The 27,900-nt window shown below is 38.6% G+C and overlaps 1 protein-coding gene across 1 annotated transcript in view; it reads left to right on the forward strand.

Moving 5' to 3' along the window:
* The window catches only part of ABCC4 (ATP binding cassette subfamily C member 4 (PEL blood group)), a 160,833-nt gene that overhangs the window by 22,485 nt on the left and 110,448 nt on the right, over positions 1 to 27,900 (forward strand). The window contains exons 5-13 of the mRNA XM_086611334.1: positions 632 to 721; positions 1,153 to 1,316; positions 5,480 to 5,605; positions 8,464 to 8,713; positions 13,650 to 13,754; positions 18,100 to 18,189; positions 18,544 to 18,735; positions 20,214 to 20,308; positions 20,414 to 20,500. Coding sequence (XP_086467460.1) covers positions 632 to 721; positions 1,153 to 1,316; positions 5,480 to 5,605; positions 8,464 to 8,713; positions 13,650 to 13,754; positions 18,100 to 18,189; positions 18,544 to 18,735; positions 20,214 to 20,308; positions 20,414 to 20,500 — 1,199 coding nt within the window. The remainder of the gene's footprint in view (positions 1 to 631; positions 722 to 1,152; positions 1,317 to 5,479; positions 5,606 to 8,463; positions 8,714 to 13,649; positions 13,755 to 18,099; positions 18,190 to 18,543; positions 18,736 to 20,213; positions 20,309 to 20,413; positions 20,501 to 27,900) is intronic.

Below are 27,900 nucleotides of genomic sequence, written 5' to 3' on the forward strand. Positions count from 1 at the left end.
TCATTTAATATAATTCAGAAGTCTTATGACTTTATGAGAGTTATTAATAAGGGAAATATTTATTAATTTTTAAATTAATAAAGAAGACAGAAAGCAGTTTGCAGCGTTAACAAGAACTGATAGTGTAAAATGAATAACTTCAATTTTTGTTTTTTGTCAGGAATTTTATTCAAAACAGAATTATTTGAATTGCCCAAACATTGTCTTGATTTTAATTTGGTCTTCAGGTGGAGTTTTCTATTCCTGTTTTGAACAGATGCTCACAATGTAGGGGAGAGCAATGCAAATGAAAAGTTATAGACTCTTTTGTTTAGTTTTAATAACTTGCTATGTTGGTATTTTCCCATTTTTAATCACTTCAGACATGAAGATAGTTACGGCGCTTTTGTTCTCGCAGTCCTTCCCTAGGCTTTTTTTTTTATACTCTCTTCTTGAGGACTTTCTTCACTGTATTTAACCTAACCTACATGTTATCTAAGGCTCTTGAACTGTGCCCAGATGTTCTTAGGCAAAAGCTGAGATGTGCGTTCAGCTTTTGTCCTGGTATCGTGTTTGTGTATTGAGTCTTCTGTGTATAGGCATACTGTGCCCTGTAAGCTGTGACAATTTGGGACTGTTCTGACTGTTTTAGGCACTCCGTCTCAGTAACGTAGCTATGGCAAAAACTACCACTGGTCAAATAGTAAATCTTCTGTCAAATGATGTGAACAAATTTGATCAGGTAAGAAATATTACTGATCTTTCCAAGGGGCTGAAGAAATTGCGGGGTTTGAGTTAAGAACTCAACTGGCAATTAAGTGTTTCTTATGAACATGTCTTCTAGTTATTTCTTGAGCATCATACGAAAAGAAATATTCTCCTAAAATATGGGAGGAAAACATCCCCCTCCCCCCCAATATTTTCCTACTGTTTTCCTAAGCTCAGAGAAATTTTGGTGCATGAAGATAAAACAAAATCAGTGTTGTAATTTGCTTACTTTCTGGAGGTTAGGCACCTCTGTGTACATTTAGGTCCCTGAATCTGGTGCAGAGTTCTCACCGGATGCCTCGGTACCTGCCGCAGGTGAAAGTGCTTCCTCAGCTTTGTGTTACTAGGGTTTAATTTTTTAGCTAAGACCAAAAGCTAATTTTTGTTTCTCAACTATTTGTTTAGGTAACGATTTTCTTGCACTTCTTGTGGGCTGGACCAATTCAAGCTGTAGCAGTAACAGCACTTCTCTGGATGGAGATAGGCCCATCATGTCTTGCAGGAATGGCAGTTCTGATTATTCTTCTTCCTGTGCAGACCTGCATTGGGAGACTTTTTTCTGCCTTGAGGTAAGGTCGTGTGTGTTGAGTTGTAGGTATTTCCTGTCCTGGCTTTTACAATGTGCATGTTGGATGGAGGTGAAGTACTGCTCTCAGATCAGCTTCTGTCTGGTGAGGTTTTTTGCGTTGTCTTTTATCTTTGCCAATGTTTTTCATCGTCACTAATGTGAGATTTCTGAGTTCTGGTTTAGAGACTTGAAGTGATCTGTCTTCCAGACATACTGAAAATATCCGCTACTCATTAGCTGTCCATTATATTAAGAGTTAGGCTAGTTCTGTAGCTACCTTGCTGTAGATCTTGGCATAGAATTGCGTAACTCCTTGAGCTTTGCCTTCCTGCATTGATGCTTAGGGAGTGGTTACTACAAAGGTGATACTGTCAGTCTTTCCATAAGTTTGACTTAGTGGGAGTTGCAGAAGAAACTTCTGAAGGTTTCATGCTCAAAGATCTGGCTCTCTCCTCCAAGACAAAGGTGCACAGAGGAAAAAGGGGAAGGAACTGAGAGAGAAAGGAAGAAAATATTACGATGGTGGTTTTGATGCCAGCTAGAAGGTTTCTAACTGTAAGATCCTAGGCTGTGGAGATATCAAATGAGTTAGCAGTAAAATTCCATTATCAGACAAATTTAATTTGTTTTTCTGTGACTTCCTCCTAAAAAAAAAAAAACCCAAAAGGCCTCAAATGGGAATATTGAATTATCTTCAATGTCCTTGCTTCCTAACTTTTTTTCTTGTGTAATTAATCATGCTCTACTTACATCATGAGTTTATAAATGGCTTTTGCATCTAAATGGGAGTATTTTTGCCTTCCTTTACTGTGTACACATATGCTTAGTTGTGTTATGAGTCTTTGTTGCATTCGTATTCAGAGTGAGTGAGTTCCTTCTACTCTTTAGATAAGTAAATTTATTTTTTTTTTAGTGAGTTACTGTTGTTTTCAAGTTGTATTTTAAGGTGAGTTTCCCTGAGGTATTGAACTGGCATTGGCATTGCATGGCTAGGTATGAGGAAAGACCTGAGAATTACAAAATGAGACCGACTTGCAGACTTCCTTCTGTTTGTAAGAGTCTTCAGTTATTATGCTCATGCGCTGTTTCTCGAATAATGAGCCATTCAGTGTTCTCTGTCAAATTCTTAGGTATTTATAATAAAACCTGTTTGTAGAACACTTCCAGTATATTCTTACGTGTGCGTTTTGCTTACACATGTAATACGTACGCGTAAGCATCAAGCTACTTCACTATTGGGTTTTTTGAGTTTTAAGTTTTTGAGGTTTTGAGCTTTGAGTCAATAGTTAAGATACTTAATGCTTAACTAGTGATTTATCCATGGTGGTAAGCATTATTATCCCCATTTTACAGATGGGTAACTGAGGCACAAAGAGTTTAAGGGGCTTGTCCAGGGTCAGACAAGGTGACAAAAATTTCTTCTCGAAGTCATGTGTTTTAAAAGTTAATCAGTGGCAATGTAATGTTGTTTGGGTTTTTCCTCCATTCATTTGCAGCCACTTGTTTGGATGCAGTGCAAGGGAAAGAATTTGTTAACCAGAAAAACTTTTGCTTATGTATGTGTGCACAGATCTTTGCATTTGTGAATAGAAATGTGCAGTGAACAGAAGGAGTTAATGGACAAACTGAAATGGATTCCAGCTCTGTAATGTTGAGTGTGTTCACACGTCAGTTGCTGGGAACCTGCATGGATTTAAGGAAATCAGCCTACGAAGAAGTAATTTAAGGATTAAAGCTTTTGCTAAAATCCAGGCACGCTCGGTGTGGCAGCTAATTTGTGCTATTATTCAGCATTGTGCTTGTGACCCAGCCTTGTAAACACCTATAAGCACACCAGTTTATGATGCAGGCATTAGCTCCAGTGCTGTAGGAGGCTGCAGAAGCGAACTCAGTATCCTGTGGAATGGTATATACTGTGTTACGCATTATTGTTTTTACCTGCACAAGTACTAGAAGTTTTACAAAAGACACATGACCTAATATATTATTTGAGAAATAGTTCAATTATTGGACTGAATACCATTTTATATATATTTATTCACAAGAGCTCAATCCTTTCACTGCTTAGCCATGCAACCGTAATATTCACGTTTAAAGCTCTTTTAGTTGTGTGGGTTTTTTTAAGAGAAAAAACTGTGTGGAACTGTTGTGTCAGCCATAATTAAAACTCACCAAATATGCCTCATGAAAGCAAGAGGGAATTCTGCAGCTTGCTTAATTTAGAATTGTTATTAGTATCATAGAGGGAACTTCTCAGACACCTGAAGAATTTTCAGGTCCTTTCCTAGTGTGCTCTTAACAATGTAAGCATGTGTTTCCCAGTTGTCTTGATCTGCATGTACTCCGAACTTAATATTTTTAAAAGTGGGAACACGCCTTTCTCTGCTGTAAATTGCCATCAGTGCGCTGGAAGTCTGTGTACTTTAAATTCCTATATAGTATCTCTGAGACTGTGGCTTTTGGTATGTGTGTACAAAATATGCTTTTTGCTATGTAGAGGAGTGTAACTTAATAAAAAGCAAAGAAAAATGTGTCTCTCCTCAACCTCTTGAACATTTTAAAGCAATTTGAAAGAGGGTGGTTACTATGATAACATTTCAGCAGGAAAACTGAAAAATTGTTTTATGAGAACTATGGCTTTTTTGATTCACGCCATTTATAAAAGAAACTTCCGTTAACTTTATTATTTTGAACCATCTTCAACCTTCCGTTATCTGGAGACCAAGCCTGGAAGTTAGGTCTGAAAGGTGACTGTTTCAAAAGATGGCAGGTGAGAATTGTTGTTTGCTGCTGCAGAGGTATGAACAATACGTGCTAAGCTTTGCCTTTTGCATTAGTGGTGTGTGTACGGGGAAGAAAGGATGAGCTCTCACATTCTTTGAGGAATTGTTTTGCTTTAACTGTTTCTTTTTGAAAAAGGAAAAGAGAATTAGCAAAGGTAATCTCATTCCATGTCAGTATGGTTGATTTAGGCTAAATGTCTTCCTCAGTCTTAACAAGAAGCCTTGTTTGTATTATGGCCAAGTTCCTATGTTTCTTTTGTCAGTTTTCCTGTGTAAATATTTCTTAGTACCGTGCTTTGGCCATCTCAACAGTTATGGAATGCTGGTGCTGAGAAGTATTTTTAAAATGATGAACCTGAAATTCATTCTACTTAAGTGCTTTAAACATGGCTGTTTCTTCAAGAGCATCAGACAAATCTTACAGGGGACAGGTTAAGCTGACAAAACCCAGCCACCCCTTCTCAAGAGCTTTTTAATTTTTTTTAAAAAATATGATCTCAGAATCTTAACTTTCATTGGTATATACAAAAATAAGTAATTTAGCAGGAGAAGGAATGTTTTATCAAAATAAGGCCTACCATAGCTCACTGTGCGAAGTACGTTTGTCTACATGAATGAATTCAGAATTGTAATAGGCTTTATTAGCATGGTTTATGCATTCATTACATGGCTTCTAACTTTCAATGCTTTTTTCCTAATTAAAACTGTGACTTTATTATTTAATTATATATATTTTCCAGTTTGTTCATCAGTGCAAACATGTGGGACTAAAATAGATATATTTACTTTAGTGTTAATTACAATTAATGCTTAAATAATATTTATTTATTAAACAAAACCATATCTAGATTAACTCTTCTATGTAATTATAGCTCACATACTGTTACTAAGTAATCTTCACTTCAACTAGAATTAATCTTAAAAAGACACAGAGGCCCGTTTCTTTAACAACATCAAAAGAGCCTTATGAGAAGGGCTGTTATTTTGACATTTCAAAACAATTTTTAAAAGTAATTTTCTGATTTTTGTTTAGTTCTAAATTTAATATTGTGGTTTTTTTTATTTGAGGTTTTTTTTTTGTACACAAATGTTGTTTAAGGAATACCATGTGTTTGCACAAACTGACGTGTAATTCTGAACATTGAATTAACTCACAGTTCCTGAGAAGAGGCAATACTAGGAATACAGACATAATCAAGTCAGTCTGCTCTGTGTCAGCTTTAAGATACTGTTTTGGGAAGCCCTGTTAATGCACTTAGAATTATATGAATCCGCTTTACAAGTAAAAGCAAAAATTTCATTAATATGAGCATGTCATGCAATCGTAAATGGTCTCTGTTCTTTTGAGAATCTCAGAATTTTTACTTTGTGCTATTTACAGAAGCAAGACAGCTACCTTAACAGATGTCAGGATTAGGACCATGAATGAAGTCATAAGTGGTATGAAGATAATAAAGATGTATGCTTGGGAAAACTCATTTGCGGAACTTGTGAATGCTTTAAGAAGGTAATCCTGGAAAGATGCAGCTTGGTATATGATTCATATCTGTTTCCATTTTTTCACATGTCAGTGTGCATTATTTTGTGCTCAAATGTGCAGTTTACTTGAACAACTTCTTTGGCTTTTTTTTTTTTAACTTTCTATAGCAAGAGTGAAGTAATGAAAATCTAAGGGGACAGAAAAAGAAAAAAAAACTTTTCATATTTATAAATTCTGTGGTTTTTCTACATTTAAAACCAGCAACTAATAAACTGTAGTAGTTGTAATTGAACAATTTCATTCTCACAGTTCTGTAAACTAATAGCAAGGAACCTTCTGATAAATATACGAAATCTGACCTACCATTTATGTCCTAAATGGTAGCATGCTCAGGTAGTATTCTGCTTCCCGATCTGTGTTTTGAAGTATTGCTTAAGCCATCTGGGAAGGGTGGAGGGGAGAAAGACAGCAGCTCAGAGATTGCCTGGTTATTCAACTGGCAAGGCCAGCTGAGTTTGGTATCCTAAGACATTTCATTTCAGAGGTCTGTTAGCATCTGATTAAAGCTAACAATTTATTATTCAATTCAAATAAATTCAGGCTATTCAATTTTTTGCACTTTTACAATTGATTTATTGCAAATCAATATTTGAACTTTCACTAGACATTCTAAGAGTGCTAAAGGATAACTGTAGGAGTTCAGGTGCGTATTTCTTATCATTTAGTTTTCGTGTTAAGTCCTTCTCCAGCATGTGAGTACAAGGTTGTTTACCTGCTGTAGATGCTCTGATTTTTAATTTTTTAAAAATTTGTTTTATTTGGAATTCCTTTTTTTTTTTTTTTAGAGGAATTTTTTTCCCTTTACATCCGTGTGCAGGCTTGCAAACTTACTAACGTTCCCTGAGACGTTTCTTCCCACGCACATAATCCTTTCCTCCTTCAGATTATAGGATCTTGTGCTAATTGAATGTTCTTGATTGATTGAAAGCTTCGCTCTCTTGCGTGGAGCCGGGGAGGATATTTCTTTATTGAAAGCTTCCTCAATGGGCGTATTTACTAACTAAACTTTAGATTTCCAAGTTCAACACCTCATTAGGATTAGCAGTGTCCTTTTTAATGATAAAGAGAAACAAGCTCTTCCGAAACACATCCTGAGCCCTCTTTCTTTTCTTTAACTGCACTGTGGAAAACTGTAGTTAAAAGTCTTAAATTCAGCCAGGTGATTTATTGCCCAGTATTTCCACAGTGGTTCTTGACGGTTGCTAAGACAACACATGAGCTCCTCCGTTGCTCTTTTTTCCTGTGGCTGTCTGTAGTAGTTTCCTTTTATATAACTCCGTGCCTCAAGACAGTGTAGTATGTTACATGCAGCCTGCGGGTAGGCTGTAACTTATCTGATGTTTATGGAGAGTCACACAAAGAACTTGCTGATTATCCACAGATAGTGAGAGGATTATTAAGGATTATTAGAGGGTGGGAAAAGAGTTTCGTCCAGGATTGTAGAAGTAATTGAATTAGACCCAGTTCAAATAGTTTATATACAAACGTTCTTTCACTGTGCTCTGGAGGAGATCAGAGATTGTGAGCCCTTAAGCTGAAAAAATAAAGTCTTTGAAACTCTTTGAAAGTCTGTCAATTCAGCCAATTTGGCAAGTGTAGTGGGAAAATTGCTTAACTAGTTTTCCAGTAGTGCGACCTGCATCCTTCTCTCTGTTGAGTGAGAACTTAATTTACTTCAAATTGTATAACCGTAACTTGAGTTTCTAGTCTTAGTATATAGTTCCAAGTGGAAGGTAATCAAAATGATCAAGATTTTCCCTGAGAACTGCCAGAATATTTGGGAAGAGTAATTAGGAATTGTTTCGGGATTTTATATCTTATATTATTTCAAGCAGATAAAATTAGAATATATGGGGAGAGAGTAAGTTGTTATGGCTTCCTTAATAAAGAAAAAATACTGTTTTAATAAGAAGTTAAGCCTAATGGCATCCGCGTTGTAGATAGTGCAGTAACGTTTTGAGGATTGGACTTGATGAGTCATTTAGAAGTGGAAACTGAAATTTAACTGAAGTGGAAATTGAGAACATATGTATCAGCAGTTTTTCAGTTGCTGGAGGGAGACTTATGTGTCTCCGCAAGTACTTCTGTCACTATTTAGCTCTAGTAATGGCTGGCAGAACTGGCCTCAGAGATCACTATTTTCTGAATTAAGAACCAGAATTCCTAGAGCAAAAGCAGCAGAGTCCAAATTGTGGGGGATTTATACTGAGATCAAAGGAAATACTCCAAATCCTGTGATCCAGGTTGAGGAGCAGCAGCTGAATAATGGCAGATACTTGGGCCAGGGGTGAACTCTTGACCTTTTGAAAGTTGCCCTGTTTTTTCAGTTGCGGAGAATGTGTTGATCATATTGGGAGTTTTGTGACTGAACTCTACTGGATTTTGCTGTTGGAAGGATACAGAGTTTGTGAGTGCTTGGCCTTTAGACAGAATTTTTTTCCTCTTTGCTCTTGCACGCAACTCAGAGTCAAAGCATATTAGAATCTGAATTAAAATACTAGTTTGACCAAAGCAGGAAAAAAAAAAAGAATATTTTGGTTTTCTGTCTCTGAAAAATAATAATTTTTATAGCTACTAAGATATTAAATATATTAATTTCCCCTCTCAATTTCAAAGCTTTTTAAATTATCTTTTGTTATTTACTATATAACATACATTCTTTACAGTTATTTTTGAGTACAGTTCTTTACATATGAGTTGGGGTGGTGCAGGAGAGGAGAAAGGGTATAAAAGTAAAATCCTGAGAGTGGGTTTCCCTCGTCCTGTTGTTGAGGGCACCTGTACCGGGAGAGGTTGATGTGATTGTTTATATTTTGCATTTTTAGGAAGGAGATTGCCATGGTTCTGAAAAGCTCCTACCTTCGAGGACTGAACTTAGCCTCTTTCTTTGTGGCAAGCAAAATAACAGTGTTCATGACTTTCATGGCATACGTACTACTTGGCAATGTTATCTCTGCGAGTCGAGTGTTTGTTGCCGTGTCCCTGTATGGTGCAGTAAGACTGACCGTAACTCTCTTCTTCCCTGCGGCTGTTGAGAGAGTATCCGAGGCAGTGGTTAGCATACGACGAATCAAGGTATGGTCATGGGTTTGAAATGGTATGTGGATTTCTTCTCTTACTCTAATGTTGTTTTGACAGCCTTATTTTAGTTTTGCAGAGTTTGGGATTTTTAATGAAATAATCTGTTTTGAAAACTGGACGTGCTGCTCTGTAAGCACGTGTAAAACCATGAAATGCACTGTAGGCCAGGCTGAAATGTAGGAGAAAAGTGTATGTGCAAAGAGGTGTTGTAGACATTTTTGAAGTAAGAGGGACATGTGTGCAGATAGATTGGGATTGGGAGTTGAAGGACAAAGAAGGCAGATGGGAGCTGTGAGATTTGTCGTCCGTGTGCACTGCACTACCCTGTCAGCTACGGAGGACAGGGTGAGCCCTAGCTGGTGTCTTGTGGCTGCTTTCAATACTGGAGTGAAGACTGAAATTCAGTAAGGATGAACGTCAGTAATGCTGCTGTTTTGGCAAATAGACTTGATTTTGTTTGGTGTGTTTAGTGTGTGTTGTGAATAAAATAGTCGTGTTTGCTCTATGTACCTGTACTTTAACATAAACTACAACAGCGAAGGACTTAAATTCAAAATGCAGGACAGACTGAGAGAGTTGGGACTGTTCAGCCTCCTGGAGAAGAGAAGGCTCCGGGGTGATCTTATTGCAGCCTTCCAGTACTTAAAGGGGGCCTACAGGAAAGCTGGGGAGGGACTTTTTACAAGGGCGTGTAGGGATAAGACAGGGGGTAATGGCTTTAAACTGAAAGAGGGGAGATTTAGATTAAATATAAGGAAGAAATTCTTCACTCTGAGGGTGATGAGGCACATGAACAGGTTGCCCAGAGAAATTGTGGACATCCCATCCCTGAAAGCGTTCAAGGCCAGGCTGGATGAGGCTTTGAGCAACCTGGTGTAGTGGAGGGTATCCCTGCCCGTGGCAGGGGGGTTGGAACTAGGTGATCTTTAAGGTCCCTTCCAACCCAAACCATTCTATAATTCTATGATTTAAAACTTAAAGAATCCCAATTTGTCAGGTTATCTAAATACAGAATTGAAGCATGCCAGCCAATTTAGAACTTAATTTTGAAAAAAAAGTACAGGTTGATCTAGTTTAGAATAAGGAAAACAAACACTTCAAGTGTAATCGTATGGCTTTGCATAGTGTCACTACGCCATGTGTTGATGAAAGTAGCTAAAAATCTCCTAATTTTCTTCTCCATGTGCTTGAATATAATATATCAGGTTTTTTGCTGATAAACTTTCTAACTGGACTAAGCTCGCACAAAAACTACATACTAAGCAGGTAATCTTTGCACTTCAAAGGAGTGTTTTGTAAAAGTTACTACAAATGGAGTTAGAAAACAATCTGTGAAAATCATGACTACAGCAATATTGTAGGCATTAGCATTTATTATTACTGCCTAAACTAATCTGTGGAGGGGAGAGAGAAGTGTTTGGGATACTGGATGTTGCACACTGTCTTTTCTGTACTCTCATGTACCCTTTGTTCAACTGCAGGGCAGTTCAAGGCATCTTTCAAGCTGTGCAGGTTGAGGGACATGGATGGTTGAAATAGGTGCCTAAGGAACAAGAGAAGGACGCTTGAGCAGGGGCAGTGACGATGTGTTCCTTTTTTTCCTCGTCTCCATTTCTAGCATTTCCTAGTGGTCACATGACTTTGCTTCTGACAGCTGCCTCCAACGCCCTTGCACTTATAGTTCCTTAAGAATGTTTTTTTGAAACCAGCTCTGGGATCGAGTTCATTGGGCAAAGAATTGTCCTAATGAATCCGTAGCATCCTTGATGCCATCACTAACTTTTCAGCTTCCATTTTCCAAACAGCACAGTTTTTCAGGGTTGGACGTTCTGCTATTGAATGGAAAGATGCTGCCTGACCAAAGATGTGTTATTGAAATGTAAATAAATGGGAAAGAATTAAGAGGAGAAGAGAGTAGGAAACGCAGGAAAACTGATTAAGATAATGACTGGGTATGTTTGGGCAAAACTACAAAGAATGTGTTTTTTTGAGAGTGCTTTCTCTTAGGTTTTGTAGAACAATTGAGGTTTCTGCACTGATCTTAAAGTGCTCTCAGAGAGGAGGAAGCAGGAGATACTATGCTTCATGTGACAATAAAGAACAATAGTCAGATGGGAAGTAGTAGCCTTTCCTCCATTTTTGTTTATACATACATAGGAACTGTTTACCAAGAATATTGTGGTGTTCTTCTTCACCTAAGCTGTCTTTTCCCCTCACGCTAGCTACACATCCAAGAGCTGGTCTGCATCTCTTCTTGAAGCTCATCCACTCTTTCGTGATGGAACAATAGGCTCAAGGTGCCCTCTTGAAACAGAGTAAGAGCAGTGGTGTTTCAGAGGGTTCTCTTGGCAGACATGCAGGAAAGACGATAAGTTTCAGCTGAGGACAAAAGGTAGAGGTTTCTCTTTCAAGGACACAGTCATATCTTAAGCTAATGTTTGCTTCTCAACGTCCTGTGGATCGTAGCAACTTTATTTTTCCCGCCATCAAAGACTATCAAGTACAAAAAGAATAGACGAGTGTTTTAAGAGAACTTGAAGAGTCTCTAAGGCTTAAGTTATTTCTCTGCATTAGAAAGTTTTATTTCTGGTATTGATTTTTTTCCCCTGCTGTTTAAAATTAATGGTGTTAACCATTTAACTTTTTTTCTTCATTTGCACCGGTTTTATTTGAAATCTTCCATATACGATACTGTAACAATTTTGATCATTTTTTGTCCTGGTTTCAGCTGGGACGGCATTAGTTTTCTTTTTAGCAGCTAGAAGAGCTCCGTGTTTTGGATTTAGTATGGGATTTGTTATGAGAAGAATGTTGGTAGCACACTGATGTTTATGGTTGTTGCTAAGACATCAAGGACTCTTCAGCTTCCCGTGTTTTGCCGATGTGCAGGAGTACAACAGGCTGGGGGGGAGCATGGCTGGGACAAAGGGCCCACAACTCCTAGTTTAGGATTTGAGTTTAGATTTAGGATTAAGGCCCCAATTAGCCAATGGAATATTCTGTATCGTGCAACGTCATGCCCAGTATATAGATGAGGGTTGGACAGCAAATTTCTCTCTTGGGGCCTCTCAGTCTTCCAGGATTGTGGTTTTGAGACTTCTCTGTTTCCTTTAGCCAGGATGGGACAGGTGTTGGTCAGTGAGTGGTGAGCAGTTACACTGTGCTTCACTTCTTTGTATATATTATTATCTTTTTTCTATATTATCATTTTTATTATTGCTTTTATCATTATCACTTTTAACTTTATTTTATTTCAATTATTAAATTGTTCTTTTCTCAACTCACGAGTCTCCTTCCCTTTTCCCTTTTAATTCTCTTTCCTATTCCCCGGGAGATGGGAGAGGGTGAGCAAGCGGCTATGTGTTGTTTAGTGGTAAGCCGGGTTAAACCTTGCCAGATTGCTAGCTAGGATTTATACCTGGGATGAATGCTACTGCTAGAAGAGAAATTCCTGGTAAATGCAGAAACAAGAGACCGATTCCTTGCATATAACTGCCATGGTATTTCAGCTGTCATCTAAATCCAAATCACCCTTCTGAGGTCTTTTTCTCAAGCCGCGTGTCCCAGTACTGATTTAGGCTGTGTCTGGAGTTTCTTTCCCTGCCCACCACTCTGTTATCCTGGCTTCTCTCTTAGACGTGTGCCAGTTTGGGCCTGCCTGTTTAAAACGGCACTCAGTAATACTCACCTGGCCGGAGAGCACAGGCACGTGTGGCTTTGCACTTTTGGTGGAGATGTATGAATATGTGCATTGAGTCTGGACACTGCTGCATTAAAAAGCTTGACTTCTCACTCCTCTCTGAAATGGTACCTGCCAGCTGGAGCTTGAGCAGAACCTCTGTGCCTGTTAACACCTAGCAGTGCTCTTCCTGCCTTTCCACGGCTCCTGGCATTCTCTTTCTGCTTCTTCTTAGTTGCTGACTTCTGAATCTTCAGCAGCTATCTCATGTCTGCAGACTGTTAGCTCAGTACTTGTTAACTAGTCTTGGCTTCTAAGATCAAGACCTTGCTTCTTTTTCTCAAAATATTGTCTGCTAGAGCCTATTTAAAGTTTTTGTGCTCTGTGATTCAAAGCATGATACAATTTTTCTGGTTTTATCTTAAAATTTTGGTAACTGTTATTCTTGAAAGTTTTCTCTAGAATTTGCCTCTTTCCTTTCTAAATGTGTTTGAGCTATTTGTAATCAAATGTCAGGCAAGATGTGCTAGAAGTGTGGCTGTGGTACAAAAGAGCACGTTTATGCAACTTGAAGGAAAGGCTCTCTGGCTGGGATATAATGTAGAAGTACAGAAGTGAAAGTGCAATGAACCAGTTACGCAGGAATAGGGGATTTTTGCTGTTGTTGTTGTTGTTAATGCCCTGGACTTCAAAAGGAGTAGAGATCCAGATAGTGTTCTGCAGCCTTTCTGTCACTGGGAAGAATGCTTAATAGGGACAGTGGACAGCTGCTTACCGTGTCCTGGTTGTTCTTCTGAGCAAAACAACACAAGCCTTTACTATCAAAGCAGTGGAATGATAGGGTGTTGCAGCGAGGGTTTCACCTCTTCTACATGGCAAGAGGGAATCAAACAATTGCAAGGTTTGTCAGTGTTTCAAGGAAAAGACAGGGTGGGTTCTCAAGGTCCGTTTGCTTCAGGAGCTGTGTGTTATTGAGCTGGTTGTTAGAGTCCTGTAGTACTTTTCTGCTGTTAAATCTGCACTTTTGGTTTATTTGTTGGTTTTTGTTTGGGGGGACAGTTAGCTAGTTAGAGGTACACTGTTGAAGGAGTTGTGCATTGCTTTGGAAATGTAATTTTTTGATCAGTTTGTGGTGTTTTTTTTTTTCTCCCCATAATGTTCTGTACGCTGCTTCTAAAAACATGTACTTGGGTTTCTTTCCCATTCTCAGTTTCACATTAGGCAATATCTTGTACTTTTCTTTTATTGCAGAACTTTCTGATACTTGATGAGGTCACAGACTTCAAGCCACAACTGCATGGTAATAATGAGAATGTCATTCTTCATGTTCAGGATTTGACTTGCTATTGGGATAAGGTAAATTTAGTTCTACTAAATGTCAAGTGTATTGGCACTGCAGGCATTTTAAGTCTAAAAAGTCTTATGTATAGTGTCCTGATGTTTTGTATTCCATCTTTTGTGTATGAGAATCCTTTTAATATGTTGAGCTAGGTCTGTAGAATAGTACTGAAAACACTGTCAAGTGCATCTTAAAGTAGCTATTCGTGAATATTACATGAAATGAAAATCTGTACGTTTCAATGTGAAAATATCTCTTGGTATTAAACAGCGCTGTATTGTCGCTGAGATACTTAAATTGGAATTAAGGAGAGACAGCACAGTAACGTGGGCCTTAGTGCGTGGGTGTTTTTTGCGTGAACTGAATGCTGATCAGTCCATTTGTCTAGAACCAGTACAATGTTATACTTCTCATAACAGATTTGAAAGCTTTAGAGACTAGTCTCCACATATTTGTTTCTCTGTATTTTAATTGAGACTGTTCAGCTACAAAGTGTTCTCTGCTTAAAATGCACCCAGACCACCAAAATGACTAGAAAAAGGAACAATGCACAGGTGATAAATTTCTTATGTATCCTTTTCTGTATAAAGGGCAAAGATTGACTGTCGTTTCTGTTTTAAAACTGCAATTGCTATGGAAATCAGCAATTTGTGATGAGTTGTTGACACTATTATGAGCTGCCTGTATTCTTGCACAAGAGAAGCTTCAGTTTCCACAAGAAATGCTGGAAGCTCTGAAAATGAATTTTGCATGTAAATGTACTGCAAATAAGACATGTCAATTATTTTCCTTTATATACCCTCTTCCTCTACATGTGCTATGTCTCAAGGAAAATAAAGTGTGAAAATATGTGAGGATCTACGTAGTACTGCTACTCAGCTACAAAAGAAAATTGTTAAATTATTGTGCTTTACTGTCTCAGACTTGTCTCTGTGACATAAATTCTTTCTGAAACATTGAACAAACTTTTAATTGATATGAAAACTTAATGGTGAATACATTCTAATGCAAAACAGTGTATTTCTTCGTCTTTGTTTTCTGCCCAAACCACCATCGATACCACTGCTAGCAGTTCATAGGAAATGATTGCATAATATGCCCATAAAACACCTTCACTTTTTTTTTTAATGAGTTGTTTATATTGCATGAGGCAGAGCAGCATGACTGGAATTACTGGTTTCCTTTTGATTTAAAAAAAAAAGCAAACCAACAAACCGCCTACAAAACTGTTAATGTAATTTTCATTTTGATATTTAATTGCAATGTGCTTGGGAGAAGAGCAATTCTCCCAGAACTATTAAAAGAAACTCGGAAAGTTTCTTTTATATACTCTTGCAGTGATGCAAAATAATTTTACGGAGTTGCTCACTGAAAAGATGAGGAGTTCTGAGAGAGAGGAGTTATAAAAGGAATAATAAAAATATGCTGTTCTTTGTCAAGTAGCCAACTTAGCTTGTTACCCTTACTGAGTTGCTCATGACTCTTTGGATGTCTATATGGACACTGTACAGCTGGATGATAATTTTTTATTTTTAAAGATAATAAACCAAAAGAGATACTACATGAACCCAACAACCCACAAATCCAAAATCACTGGAAGTAAAAAAGGGATTATTAGCTAGACTTTTAGGAAAACAATCTAACATGGTGTATTACAGTTTATCAAAAGATAAACAAACTCGATTAATTCATGGTCACACTCTTGTTTTTACTAAGGCAAGTGTTATCTGAGTCCCACAGGCTAGTCTGATACCAGCATGGAGCTAGGGATTCTTCAGGACGGGTTTTTACTGATGTGCCTTGAGTCTACAGAACAGTCTGTCTGCTCAACTGAGCAACTTTAGATTTAAAATTCATGCATTCGAACAGAGGCCAAATATATCCTGTGTAATTTTAGTCACTTAAGTGAGCAGCCTAAGTAGTATAGTACTTCTGTGCGATATATCATCTCTATATCCCTTAGATGGAATGAATTGTTTCTCTCTCTGGACTGTAAGACGTGTAAGGGCTGCCCAAGCTCACCTGAGGAGTTGCTGCTCCTGATGGGATCGTTCTTGTGTCCTTCTGTCCTTGCGCTCTGTGCCTCTGTTCCCTCCCTTGTGCTGGTGTTAACGCTTGTGTGTACGACCCTGTGGTGAACCAGTTCAGAAGGATAAAGCGATAGAAAACGAATCACTTTTAATGTGATCTGTTTTCTGGTAGCTGACTCCCATGAACAACCCATCTGCAAGGTTAGGCAAGAGCAAGTGGCAGAAGAAGGGAAGTGAAAGACACGGATAGTTGTCCCAGCTCCCCTGTGCCTTTGTCATTTGTGGTAATGAGCTAAGATGAACTTAGCTGTAATATTAGTCTGTGCTCTAATTTAAGTGCCTCAGTTTAGTGCCTAAAAATAGGTGTGATGAATTCAGGACAAATGGTCTTTAATTATAAGGAATGCTATTTTGCAAAAATACCATGCCCCTTAGGTGTTTGTGGCCGTGCTGTTTGCTTGCCTTACTACTTTGCTATAGGGTCTGTGATATCTTACAATACTGCTTTAATAGATAATATTTGGATAATAGTTAAAAAACTTTTTTAAAATTTTCCATCATGATTTTAGGCTCGTGTGATATATTTTTTTTAAAAAAATGAGTATGGAAGGAAGTATCTTTGTACTTTTGTCAATACGGAAGCACAAGCTCAAGAGATCTGAAGAAGGGCCTGTGTGTCCGAAAGCTTGTTTACTTTTTCCATGTAGACTAGTTGATTTAATAAGAGATATTTTCTTTTCCTCAAACTTTGCATTAAAGTGCAAAAAAAGCCTTGGCTGTCACAAGTTGGTATTGTTGCCCTACCTTAGCAGAGAACCTGAACTGAGTACTCTGATCCAGGAAATCAAATTCATGGGAAAATGCTGATTGGGAGGGGAGGTTGGAGAAAAGGAAAAAAGACCCGTTGATGCCACCTTGTGGAAATGAATAATAGCAACAAAAGTAGTTGCACAGAGTTGCACAACACGCACAAGTTTGGGTTCTCACGGTTTGACTCTGACTTCGTGTGAACCCTGCGGTGCCTCTGCGAGCCGAGATGGGGCGTGTGTAGCTTTGAGCTCTGGGTATGCTGTTGCCCAACCGAGTGTTTCCCCTGGCACGAGTGGCTGCGTGCGTGCTAGCCAAGCTATCCGATCCACAAGAGCTGGGGATGGATACTGTAGCTATGTCTCTCCCAAATAATTTGAAACAGGCTGCAACCTTCCCCTTTTTGCAGTCCCAGAACTTGGTCATGCGGCATCTTTCTTGCTGAATTAGGTGATGGCCTCTTCAGCCTCTTGAGCTTCAAAGGGTGGCTGGAGATTTTAAGTAGTCTGCAAACCATTAAGAGGTACACCAGATATTTTTCATCTTGTTCTACTTTCTTGAAGCTTAAGGCTGGATTTTTGGTTGGTCCTTTAATAAAAATACTTTTTTCTTTTTTCCTTTTTTTTTAATAATGCATATTTTTTCCTGTTTGCATTTCAGTGTCAGTCATGCTTAGTGTGGTCTAAGATGCATGTAAAGGCAGATCCTGTTACAACGGTGTTTTGCTTTAATGAGAAGGAGCTGCACCAGGCCCTTAGGAATTGCGGTTTAGCATAGCTATTAAAGACATCAGCATCCTTTCTTTTCACAAGAAATAGGCATTTTTTACAACCTTGATAGGAGAGGTGCAAAATACATTGGGAAACAAGCTCTTATCAGTAGCTTAACATAAAGGATAAGCGTTAAGATTTGCTTAACATTAAAGGAATGTTAAACAAACAATCCTAAGGTAGTATATTTTCACACAAATAGCCCACTGTGTCATCCGTGAAAAGTCTCTGAGAATCCATGCTACGCAAGATAAAGTTGTGTAAAATCAAAAGGCTTTTTTCTATTTTCACTTTGGATAGAGCCTTGACTAGAGCAAACACAGACCTGGCTTTCCTGGGACTCTGAGAGAGGTTTAACCTTCCCTTTTTCCAGCATTTGTCTGACTACTCGGAGCTGCTGGACACGCCGTGCTGAGGCCATGAATGCTGGTTCGATGGCCGGCAGAGAGCTCCGGTGTCCGAGGCTGCCACCCCAGCCTTGTGCTGAGCTGCAGCGAGGATGCGTGGGCTTTGAGGAAGCGCCGCGTCTGCTGCCTTTGGGTTCTTTATTCCTTGAACACTGTTTTGTCTGTGTTACTTTTTCGGGGTGAAGGATCAGGGTCTTTCAGAAGCGTTTGTGTATGCCTGAAAATGTGGTGGGCGTACAGGTTGCTAATTTACAGTGACTTACGTGCATTATTTTCTGTTTCTAAAGAATTGTTTTGATGGTGCGTATTTCGTTACTGAGGAAGCCTAACTTTTTCTCAAATCCACAGAGTTTAGAAAGCCCAGCACTTCAACAACTTTCATTTACTGTCAGACGAGGGGAATTATTGGCTGTGATTGGTCCTGTAGGAGCTGGAAAAGTAAGTCTTAATGTTTACTCCATTCTGTGGGGGTTTTATGAGCTTGTTAAACATGACTAGAGACTTGAAAACGTACATTTCCTTTCCATGTGTAATAACACACTTTGCATCAAGATAGTGACATTCAAGAAAGGCAGATGTCCTGGCGATGGGGAGGAGATGGTTCGTAGTTAAACAGTACTCTGTACATGCTTCTAGATTGCATGTAAAGGATACTAGTGCTCCTCTACTGTTAGCAGAGTGGTTTGAGTTGCAGGGTGAAATAGCTCATGGTGCCAGTAAACACTGCTTAATCTCTGTGATGTCTTTAGTGCAATCAAACTTCAATTTTTATTTTTTTTTAATCTTTTCCAGTCTTCGCTCTTAAGTGCTGTGCTTGGTGAGCTGCCTAAAGACAAAGGCTTGATAAACGTTACTGGAAGAATTGCCTATGTTTCTCAACAGCCTTGGGTGTTTTCTGGTACAGTAAGAAGTAATATACTGTTTGACAAGGAGTATGAGAGGGAAAAATATGAAAAAGTTTTAAAAGTCTGTGCTCTTAAAAAGGTATGGTTTTCTCTTTGTGTCTTTTATTTTCGTGATCTTTATTTTTATCTTAGTGTTCTTTCACACTTGTTATACATGCTGCAATATACAATATGCCGAATTATTATTAGTAGCATGTGAAATAAATCTATTCCTTAACACAAATATGTGTAATTATTTTTGACATCCGTGTGCAAGCACATTCTTGGAATTCCTAAAACTTTCACTAGAGGGAGGTGTAGCTTATGTGAAGCATAGACAAATTTGGATAAAGCTATTTCCAGTTACTTAATTTCATAGTCACGTTAGCCCTTTTCACTGTGTATGTAAATGCAATAGAAGGTGGAAAATAAATGATCAAGCTAGCACTATTTGTGACTTCCATTTTATAAATATCCTATATGCTTTATTAAAAATAAATGTTAGGTGTATCATACATTGCTAATGGCTATCTAAAGAATCTTAGTGCTGTATATTGGAGAACTAGCTGAGCCCAAGTAGTTTTCTGAAAAAATATTTTTGAAAGGTCTGTGCGCAGAGAAGTTTGACATGAGATATAGAAGAGGATTAAGCCAGATTTGTCAAGAAACAGACGTTTTGCTTAGCAGCTAAAAAGATTTTATGCAGCATGTTACAATATTCCTGTCAGCAGCAACACAGGTGAAAAGCAGATGGTTACTGTGATGAAAATTTTTTGCAAGGTTTTTACACATGGTAAATGGTTTTAATATCTCCTGCTGATATTCAGTCATATGCTGTTGTCTAAACTTAAGGTTTTAGTGACTTTAAAAGACAGTAAACTGCATTTAAAAAAAACCTCATATTTGATGGTAGATATGCTTTCATAGTTTTCTTTCAAATTTATGTATCTTGTAAAAGCTGTGAATAAACTTTCAGAATGTGTTTTATAGCTCAATATAAAACTTTTATATTTCCTGAATAGGAAATACAATAATATGACATGGAACACTGTATAATTCTGTTCTGTAACTCATAGTCCCAAGCCCTGTAAATTGGATACATTGCAGTAAGAATAAAAGTAATGTGGTTCTTAGGGACATTGGCAAGTGGAAGATAATTTACTGATAATAGTTAGTTCATTTCTATTTATGGTGACAGCTCATTTTGTTCTAGAAAAAACAATTAATTCACTGTTATGCTTCATAATTGTTAGTTTGATTTGCTGAATCACCAGCAAATGTTCATTGTAACACTAAGAATAGTAGTGCACTTCCCTCTGGCAAAGCTGTAGAAAAAGTGAACTTTAAGATCCTACCTAATTTTCCTGCTTTCTTAATTATCTTTTGCTGAAGGTACAAAGTCATAAAGTAACTGGGGATATTTAATTTAATATGAATCCTTGTATTTTAATGTGAGATGGTAAGTTAATACTTTTCAAATAAGAAAATATTTTGTTGAAGCAGGTTTGTCAGTCTTCGAAGCTAAAATGATTAAAAAAGTAAAATAAAATCTTGCTATCTGTTCTTTCATGTTCACAGGACTTGGAACTATTAGCAGATGGTGACCTTACAGTAATAGGAGATCGTGGAGCTACATTGAGTGGAGGACAGAAGGCCCGTGTAAATCTGGCAAGGCTAGTGGTTTTTGCCTTTCTAAAATTTACAAATTGTTGTACTTTAGTGACTAAAGTAAACAAATGTAAGACTTTGTGATACTGACTTTTCTTTAAACTTTTTAGAGCTGTGTATCAAGATGCGGACATCTATCTTCTGGATGATCCACTAAGTGCAGTAGATGCTGAAGTTGGAAGACATTTGTTTGAAAAGTATGTTACTGCTTTTTTTTTCATTTAAAATACAATTGTTATCTTCTAATTCCTTATAGATAAACTTGAGAAAGCATTTCTGGGGAGATGGATCTCTTCACTGTACTTAATGCATTCACTTTCTGCATTTATTTTTCTTATATTATTCTTGTTTTTCTTTTATTTTATGTATTTGGAAGCAGCATGGTTTTTTGTCCTGTCCGTATCTTTCATTTTGTTCTTTTATTTTTAAAAGCCCTATAAAAGTCTCTTTTGAAGATAATGTAATTAAAATTATTTGTAAGGGAATATATGCCATTTTCTTGAGGAAAATGTCAGATTTCATACATGAGTATTGGGGTTTATGAATATTAGTACTGAGCGAAGAATAATATGGGGTGCGATTTTTAAATCATTTCTTGGTTTGCAGCTTTATTTGTGTAGTAATAAGCACTTAATTCAAGTGGCTAAAGAAAAGGACAGAACTCCCTTAGATTCTTGAGTGGTTTTTCATTTTGGTTCTTGAGTGGTTGAAATTTTTCTCAGGTAGGTGAAACAGGTATGGCCCACAGGGTGGACTGTGGAGAGGAGAAATAGAGGAAAAGAGAATCAAAGAGAGAGAGATTGAACCTTCCTCCATTCTTGTAGAAATAAGAGGGTGTTTGTTAAAAGTCAAGTTGTGATCTCAGTAAATTTCTTGTTCTCCGTCTCTCTCTCTCTCTCTCTCCTTTCAAACTGCCTAATCTATGGCATATAGTGAGTATGAGAATAATCCAGTTATTCCTGGTCACTGTTTTGTCCTTGCTTCTTCATAGCTTATGGCTCTTGGTATCGAGAGGTATAATATAGAATTTATTAGAAGTAGAAGGAAAAAATTCCACTGACTGAATTCAGTGGGCTTTGGTTGAAGCCTTAAATGAGTGTTTTCTTGGGTATACTTTTACATTCTTTGAATTCCACACTTCAAGTACATGAATTAATTTGGTTTTACTGTTGTTCCCTCCTCTCCACCCCTAGACAATCGTAAAAAATTATCTTGTAGAAACGGCCGTAGAATTTGCATTGACTAGCAGTGCATGCATGTTCTTTTTCCCCATGCGAGGAAGCTTTTAGTATCTAAATTTGAAAATTGTACATCCTATTGATGTTTGCAGTTTCAAATCTGGAGATCCCTCTGAAACCCTGTCAACGTTTTATTTTATCGATTTCTTCAAACGGCTACTGTTTGTTTCCATCAGGCAGTATGGAGTAAGAGTTTTATGATGCATAGGCTCGGTGTTCGTTATTCTGTGTAGGACCATTTTCAGCTGCCATGACTGATAGATGGAGTTCATTACTTCTGTAGTTCACATACCCTTATCAAATTCCTTTAATGCCTGTTGAAGCTATCTAGGCTTTAGCTGCTGTTTTTCCCTTTCTGCACAAGATCGCTCTGCGACTCCAGCATCTGACGGTATCAGTGCCTGAGTTCTGAAAATACACCCACCTGAGCTGTTAACCTGTCTCTCCCTGAAGTCTGAAGGTCTTTTCACAAAGAGGAGAACAGGAAAGTACAGTAGCACCTTGTGAAGGAGGTCGGATCGCCTCTTCAATTTATTCTACATTTTATGTGAGCTGTGATGTTGGGAGCATCTGCATCCTGCTGCAAAACTGGAAGTCTGGATTTTTGTTCGTGCAAAACAATAAAGGAGCTAGAAGCAATGTGGGCACAGCGCATGTTTTTCTGATAAGTGTATGGAGATGAGAAGGAATAAGGAGCGGAAAAAAAGGCGGAAGGAGGATCTGGGGAACTACAGGCCTGTCAGTTTGACCTCGGTGACAGGCAAAGTCATGGAACAGGTTATCTTGAGTGCTATTAATGAGCACATACAGGTTAACCGGGTGATCAGGCCCAGTCAACATGAGTTTATGAAAGGCAGGTCTTGCCAATCAAACCTGATCACCTTCTATGACAGGGTGACCCGCCTGGTTGACGAGGGAAGGGCTGTGGATGTAGTTTTCCTAGACCTCAGTAAAGCCTTCGATACAGTCTCTCATAATGTTCTGGTTGAGAAACTGATAACTGCTGGCCTGGATAGGCACACCCTCCTTTGGGTTAAAAACTGGCTGGACGGCCAGGCCCAAAGAGTGGTGGTAACTGGGGCTAAATCTGGCTGGAGGCCGGTCACCAGTGGGGTTCCCCAGGGCTCAGTGCTGGGTCCAGTTCTGTTTAACATCTTTATCAATGACCTGGATGAGGGAATTGAATGTACCCTCAGTAAATTTGCGGACGACACCAAGCTGGGAGGCTGTGTCGATCTGCTCAAGGGTAGGGAAGCCCTTCAGAGGGACTTGAACAGACTGGGTCTTTGGGCTGAGGCCAATGGCATGAGCTTTAATAAGGCCAAGTGCAGAGTCCTTCACTTGGGGTGTAAAAACCCCAAGCATCGCTATAGGCTCGGGGAGGAGTGGCTGGAGAGCTGCCTGGCGGAGAAGGACCTGGGGGTGTTGGTTGACTACCGGCTTGATATGAGCCAGCAGTGTGCCCAGGTGAGATACTGGCGTGTATCAAGAATAGTGTGACCAGCAGGAATAGGGAAGTGATCCTGCCCCTGTACTCGGCACTGGTGAGGCCGCACCTGGAATATTGTGTCCAGTTTTGGGCCCCTCGCTTTAAGAGAGATATTGAGCTCCTGGAGCGGGTCCAAAGAAGGGCGACTAAACTGGTCAAGGGGCTGGAAAATAAAACTTCTGGGGAGCGGCTGAGGGAGTTGGGGCTGTTTAGCCTGGAGAAGAGGAGGCTGAGGGGAGACCTGATTACAGCCTACAAATACTTGAGAAGGGATGGTGGGGAGGTAGGGGAAGGGCTCTTTACATTAGTGATGGATGATAGAACAAGAGGAAATGGGTATAAACTTAGTCAGGGGAGATTCAGGTTGGATGTTAGAAAGTGTTTCTTCTCTGAAAGGGTTGTCAGCCACTGGAATAGGCTGCCCAAGGAGGTGGTTGAGTCCCCATCCCTGAATGTGTTTAAGAAAAGGATGGATGAACTACTTAGGGATATGGTTTAATGGGGGATTAGGGATGGTTGGACTGGATGATCTCTAAGGTCTTTTCCAACCTAGAAATCTATGAAATCTATGAAGGAGCTTATCTCAGACAATTTGAGACTCAGAATGCTCCCTGTGGTTCTTCCCTTACTTTCGTTTACTCTTCCTCAACTCTAGATGAGTTTGAGTGAAACAGATAGAAATAGAATGAAAACATTTTGTGGAGAAAATGGACTGGGTGGAGTAGTAGTGGCAAGGAAAACTGAGCAATGCCTCCCTGTTCAAGATCGTAAGGGCAGGCTTTTTTACAAACATAAGTTGTCTTGAGGCCTTCATGGCAGCTGTAAAAGGTACTGAGGGTGGTGGGGAGAGTGTTATGTTCAGTAGCTCGCTTTGAAAAACGAGACAGGGCATGTTCTTTAAGGCTTCTTGAATAGTGCTAGAAATGTAGAGAAGAGAAGAGAACAAGCACTTGGGCAAGAATGATCTCTTAGAACATTGTGCTGAGGAATGTCCAAGACACCACTTCACACAAGCTGCCCCTAGGAGTCCAAACCACGAGGCATAAAACAATGGATGAGATGGAAGAGACAGGATTATTTAATGAGATTCTGAAGTGGATATTGTTCAGTTCACTCGCTCTTTTTTTTCCCTTGTAATTTTATATTGTTTAATTTTTCTAGAAGTGTCTAGTCTATGTCTTTACTTCAAAGATAGGTATGTTCCTAGTAATTCCCTGAAGCTACAATCTGTAGATGGCTGGTTCATTACATTTGCTACTTCACACCGTTGTGTTTAGCTACGGCAGTAAGCAGTTTAAAATATATAAATACTTTTCAAATGAGAAAGAATGCAAGTAGCACAGCTCTAGTGGGAAAACAGTCCATGATATTATTAATAAGAGATTGTGTCTCTTAAGAATTTCTCCATAATACAGACAAGGTTTTCCATGGATGATGGAGCAGATAAAGTCAGTTTTCTGATGAATTCCTCTCTCCTGGTCAGATTTAATAAGGTATACACCAGATAGTCCCTATTTTGGTGTTACTTGTAGCCTCTTTTCCTATGAGTTCTCTTGCTAGTTAACAGTAGGCATGCTTCAGCCTTTTCCCACTGGGGCAGCACCATAGTTCTATGCTTTTGTATATATTTGTGTGCGTATGTGAAAAGATGCATATATTTTTTTTTTAGATATATAAATAAAAATAGCTTTTCATTGACTTTTAAGGAACATGGTGTTTTGGGACCTCTAGTTTTGACATAAGGGACAGTCATACAGATACAGCAGCACGTTTTCTTTTGTGATGGAGTTTTGAATACCCTGTGATATTCTAAGAAAATCATTCAGTTGTGCTTGGATCCCAAGAAACTTATTGCTTTCCCCGCGCATCTTTGTAAATGTGTTTCTATAGATTATATGGTTTCAGATCACCTTTGGATATAAATTAAATTGTGTCACATTAGTGATACTGCCTCAAAAATGGTGGTTTTAAGAGTGAGATTTATATTCCATCAGTTGAGACAGATGCTTTTTTCTAGGTGTTGATCTTCCCTTGTAACTTTTCCAGTGACAGGAGCGGTGTGCCAGTCTCTGTTGATGATCGGCCTGATTTCTTTCTGTTCCTCCTCTGTGCTTGTGAGAGCAGACAGAGTTACAGGACAGTTTGGAAATCTTTTAAGATCAGACTTGAAGTTGTGATGATACTTGAGAGTGATATGCACAGATATATCATTCCTACTATCAAATAGAATTCTGCAATTATTTTTTTTTAAGAAGGAAGCTGTTTTAAATGCGTGGTGGTTTGTCTTTTCTCTCTCAATTTTGCCTCTGAAACTAGATAAAAGCTGCAGAAGATATCACTGTTTATCACAGCACAGTAATGAACTTTAGCATCTATTCAGATGGAGCACCTAGGTACTAGATGATGCCCTCCTATAGGAACTCAAGGAATGTATAACTGGGCAATGGATCACGGGATAACCATATGTTGAGGCTGACCAGAGAGTCACCTGGCAAGATGAGTAGGTGTCCTGAAAGATGAAGTCTCTCCATTGCCATCTGAGGTAACTGAGCATTCCCTTGCAAAAGAGAGAAGGGAGCAGCCATGGTTTTGTAGCAAAGGTGTCCTCCATAATTGCAGAAGAAGATGGGGAGAATTGAACTGATGGCAAAAGAGAGAAGGAAATTCCATCATGCAAAGTGCATGGATTAAGAGAATTCCTCAGTCGATTCTTACCTATGCCCCAGATATGCTTGAGGGGAGGAGCAAAATGAAGTACGCAAAATGAGTAAAAGGATTTTTTTTTTTTTCATCTGAATATTTACTTTGTTTAAAGTAATTTGATTTTTGGAACCCTTAGGAGTCCATGAATGCTTCCATTCTCATATCTCTTAAAGTGGGGAATGCTTGTACGTCTCCTCTAATGTTGGAACTTTGAGAAAAAGGTTTTATTATGGTGGTGTAGGTAATTATAAGCAAGTGGAGTTCATCAGTCCCATAAAACTAGCAGATGAAACCTAGCATGTCTTGCTTCTGTAGGGGGAGTACAGACAGAATCACTGTGTCAGAGGAACCAAGCAAACATAACTCTGGCCTGTACTTGCCAGTGCGGTGTTTAAAGGCAGGTAGGTATATGTTACACGCAGTATCCACTGATGACAAGTGTACGGAAGCATTGGTGTGTAAATTTAAGGATATCACTCTGCTCCCTTTCAGGTAAGAACTTTCCAAATCAAGAATATCTCTAAGGCTTTCCCACTTCGTGTGTCACACCTGGTCCATGCTCATTATGGCTCTGATACCACTGCAGTGGTTACAGCCCTGATGAGAAGTACTGGGCCAACTCGAATGCCATAAATGTCTTTTTTGTGTTACAGATGTTGGTCTTAGAAACATATTAGTTATACCTTTACATTTAGGAGATACAATTGAGATTCCTTGAGCTTTGTTTTGTTTATTGTAGGGAATATGTTTAAAAGGTATGAATATGTTATAGTAACATCGCTTGGGGCTTTAGGGTTTGGGATTTTGTTTATTTGCTTGGTTTTTGTTTGTTTTTTTGTTTTTCCCCAAAAAGTAAAAAGCATAAGTATGATCACTGTACACTGTGTGTTTTCAAAAAACTGCAAAATTTTACAGTTTCTATCTCACAGAAATGTGTGTGGCTTTGGTGTTTTGGTGTGTGGTTTTTTTAAATCACATGATATAAAAGCAAAAAAACCTACTTGCACTTGCAGAACCCCAGGGTAGTTGTGTGCTTTAGTGGTCTGTGGATGCAGTTTCAAAACAGTATTATGAATACTAAACCAGAAATGTGCTCAAGAGGGAGGTATGCAAACTCATGTAGGAAAAGTTCACAAAGAGCTACTTAAACACTAAGATCTCTGGCTCAAAAAGTCACGAATATATGGACTCTAAAAGCTGGGAATGTATACCAAAGGAAGCATCACTTTATGTTTGCTTAGATACTTTTTCCAGCGGTCCAGTGCTGGCAGGTGCCTCGGAGAGGGCAATGGATTTTGTGGACCAGTTGTCCTTACACATTAGCCCAGTGGAGGCTGGGACTTCCCACAAGATGGAGATAAATGATTAGGAAGATAACCATAGAAATAGAAACAGCATAGTAGAAGTAGATGTGGATTTCTTTGTCTCTGGCAGACACATCACTTTTTTTTTTTAAATTCTGAAATTTTGTAAACTTTGAAATGTACGAAACCAGTTGGGGGATTGTTCTCCCTAAACAACTTACATTTAACAGGAGAGGAGAGAAAAACAAATGTAGTAAGTAAATTAATATAACAAAGGTGTTATGCCTGAGCACTTCTGCATGTGCTTTTATTTCATATCAGTGATTATTTCCATTGAAACAAATGTAAGTATTAACTAGAGTGAAGTTAAACTTGCATGTGAACTTCCAATAAGGAGAGGCAAAAAGAGCGGTAAGGAAGAAAGTGGAATCATTAAAGAAGAAGCACTTTGCAGAGGTGAAAGCAAGCTGGTTCTTGGAGATAAAAACTTAAAAAAGATTAAAGAACAACTTGTCTCAAAGAAAAGAAAACCTGATAGGGAAGGAAGAACAAACGAGGATTCGTATGCACGAAAGCACTAAGACACTCCCTTTGCATAGAGGAGCTCTGTGTTGTTATAGAGTAAAAATCTTCTGCTGCATGCTCTGCAGTATCAAAGCTCAGGATAATTTTTTCACAGAATCATAGAATGATTTGGGTTGGAAGGGATCTTAAAAATCACCTAGTTCCAACCTCGCTGCTGTGCATGGGCAGAGACACCTTCCGGTAGATCAGGTTACTTAAAGCCTTGTTTTTAATTGTATAGAAGTTTGCTGTTACGGTGCAATGGGTTTTTTAATAGGGTAATAGTATACTGTTACTTA

This window comes from Tauraco erythrolophus, chromosome 1 (assembly GCF_009769465.1).
Source record: "Tauraco erythrolophus isolate bTauEry1 chromosome 1, bTauEry1.pri, whole genome shotgun sequence".
NCBI classification, from domain to species: domain Eukaryota; kingdom Metazoa; phylum Chordata; class Aves; order Musophagiformes; family Musophagidae; genus Tauraco; species Tauraco erythrolophus.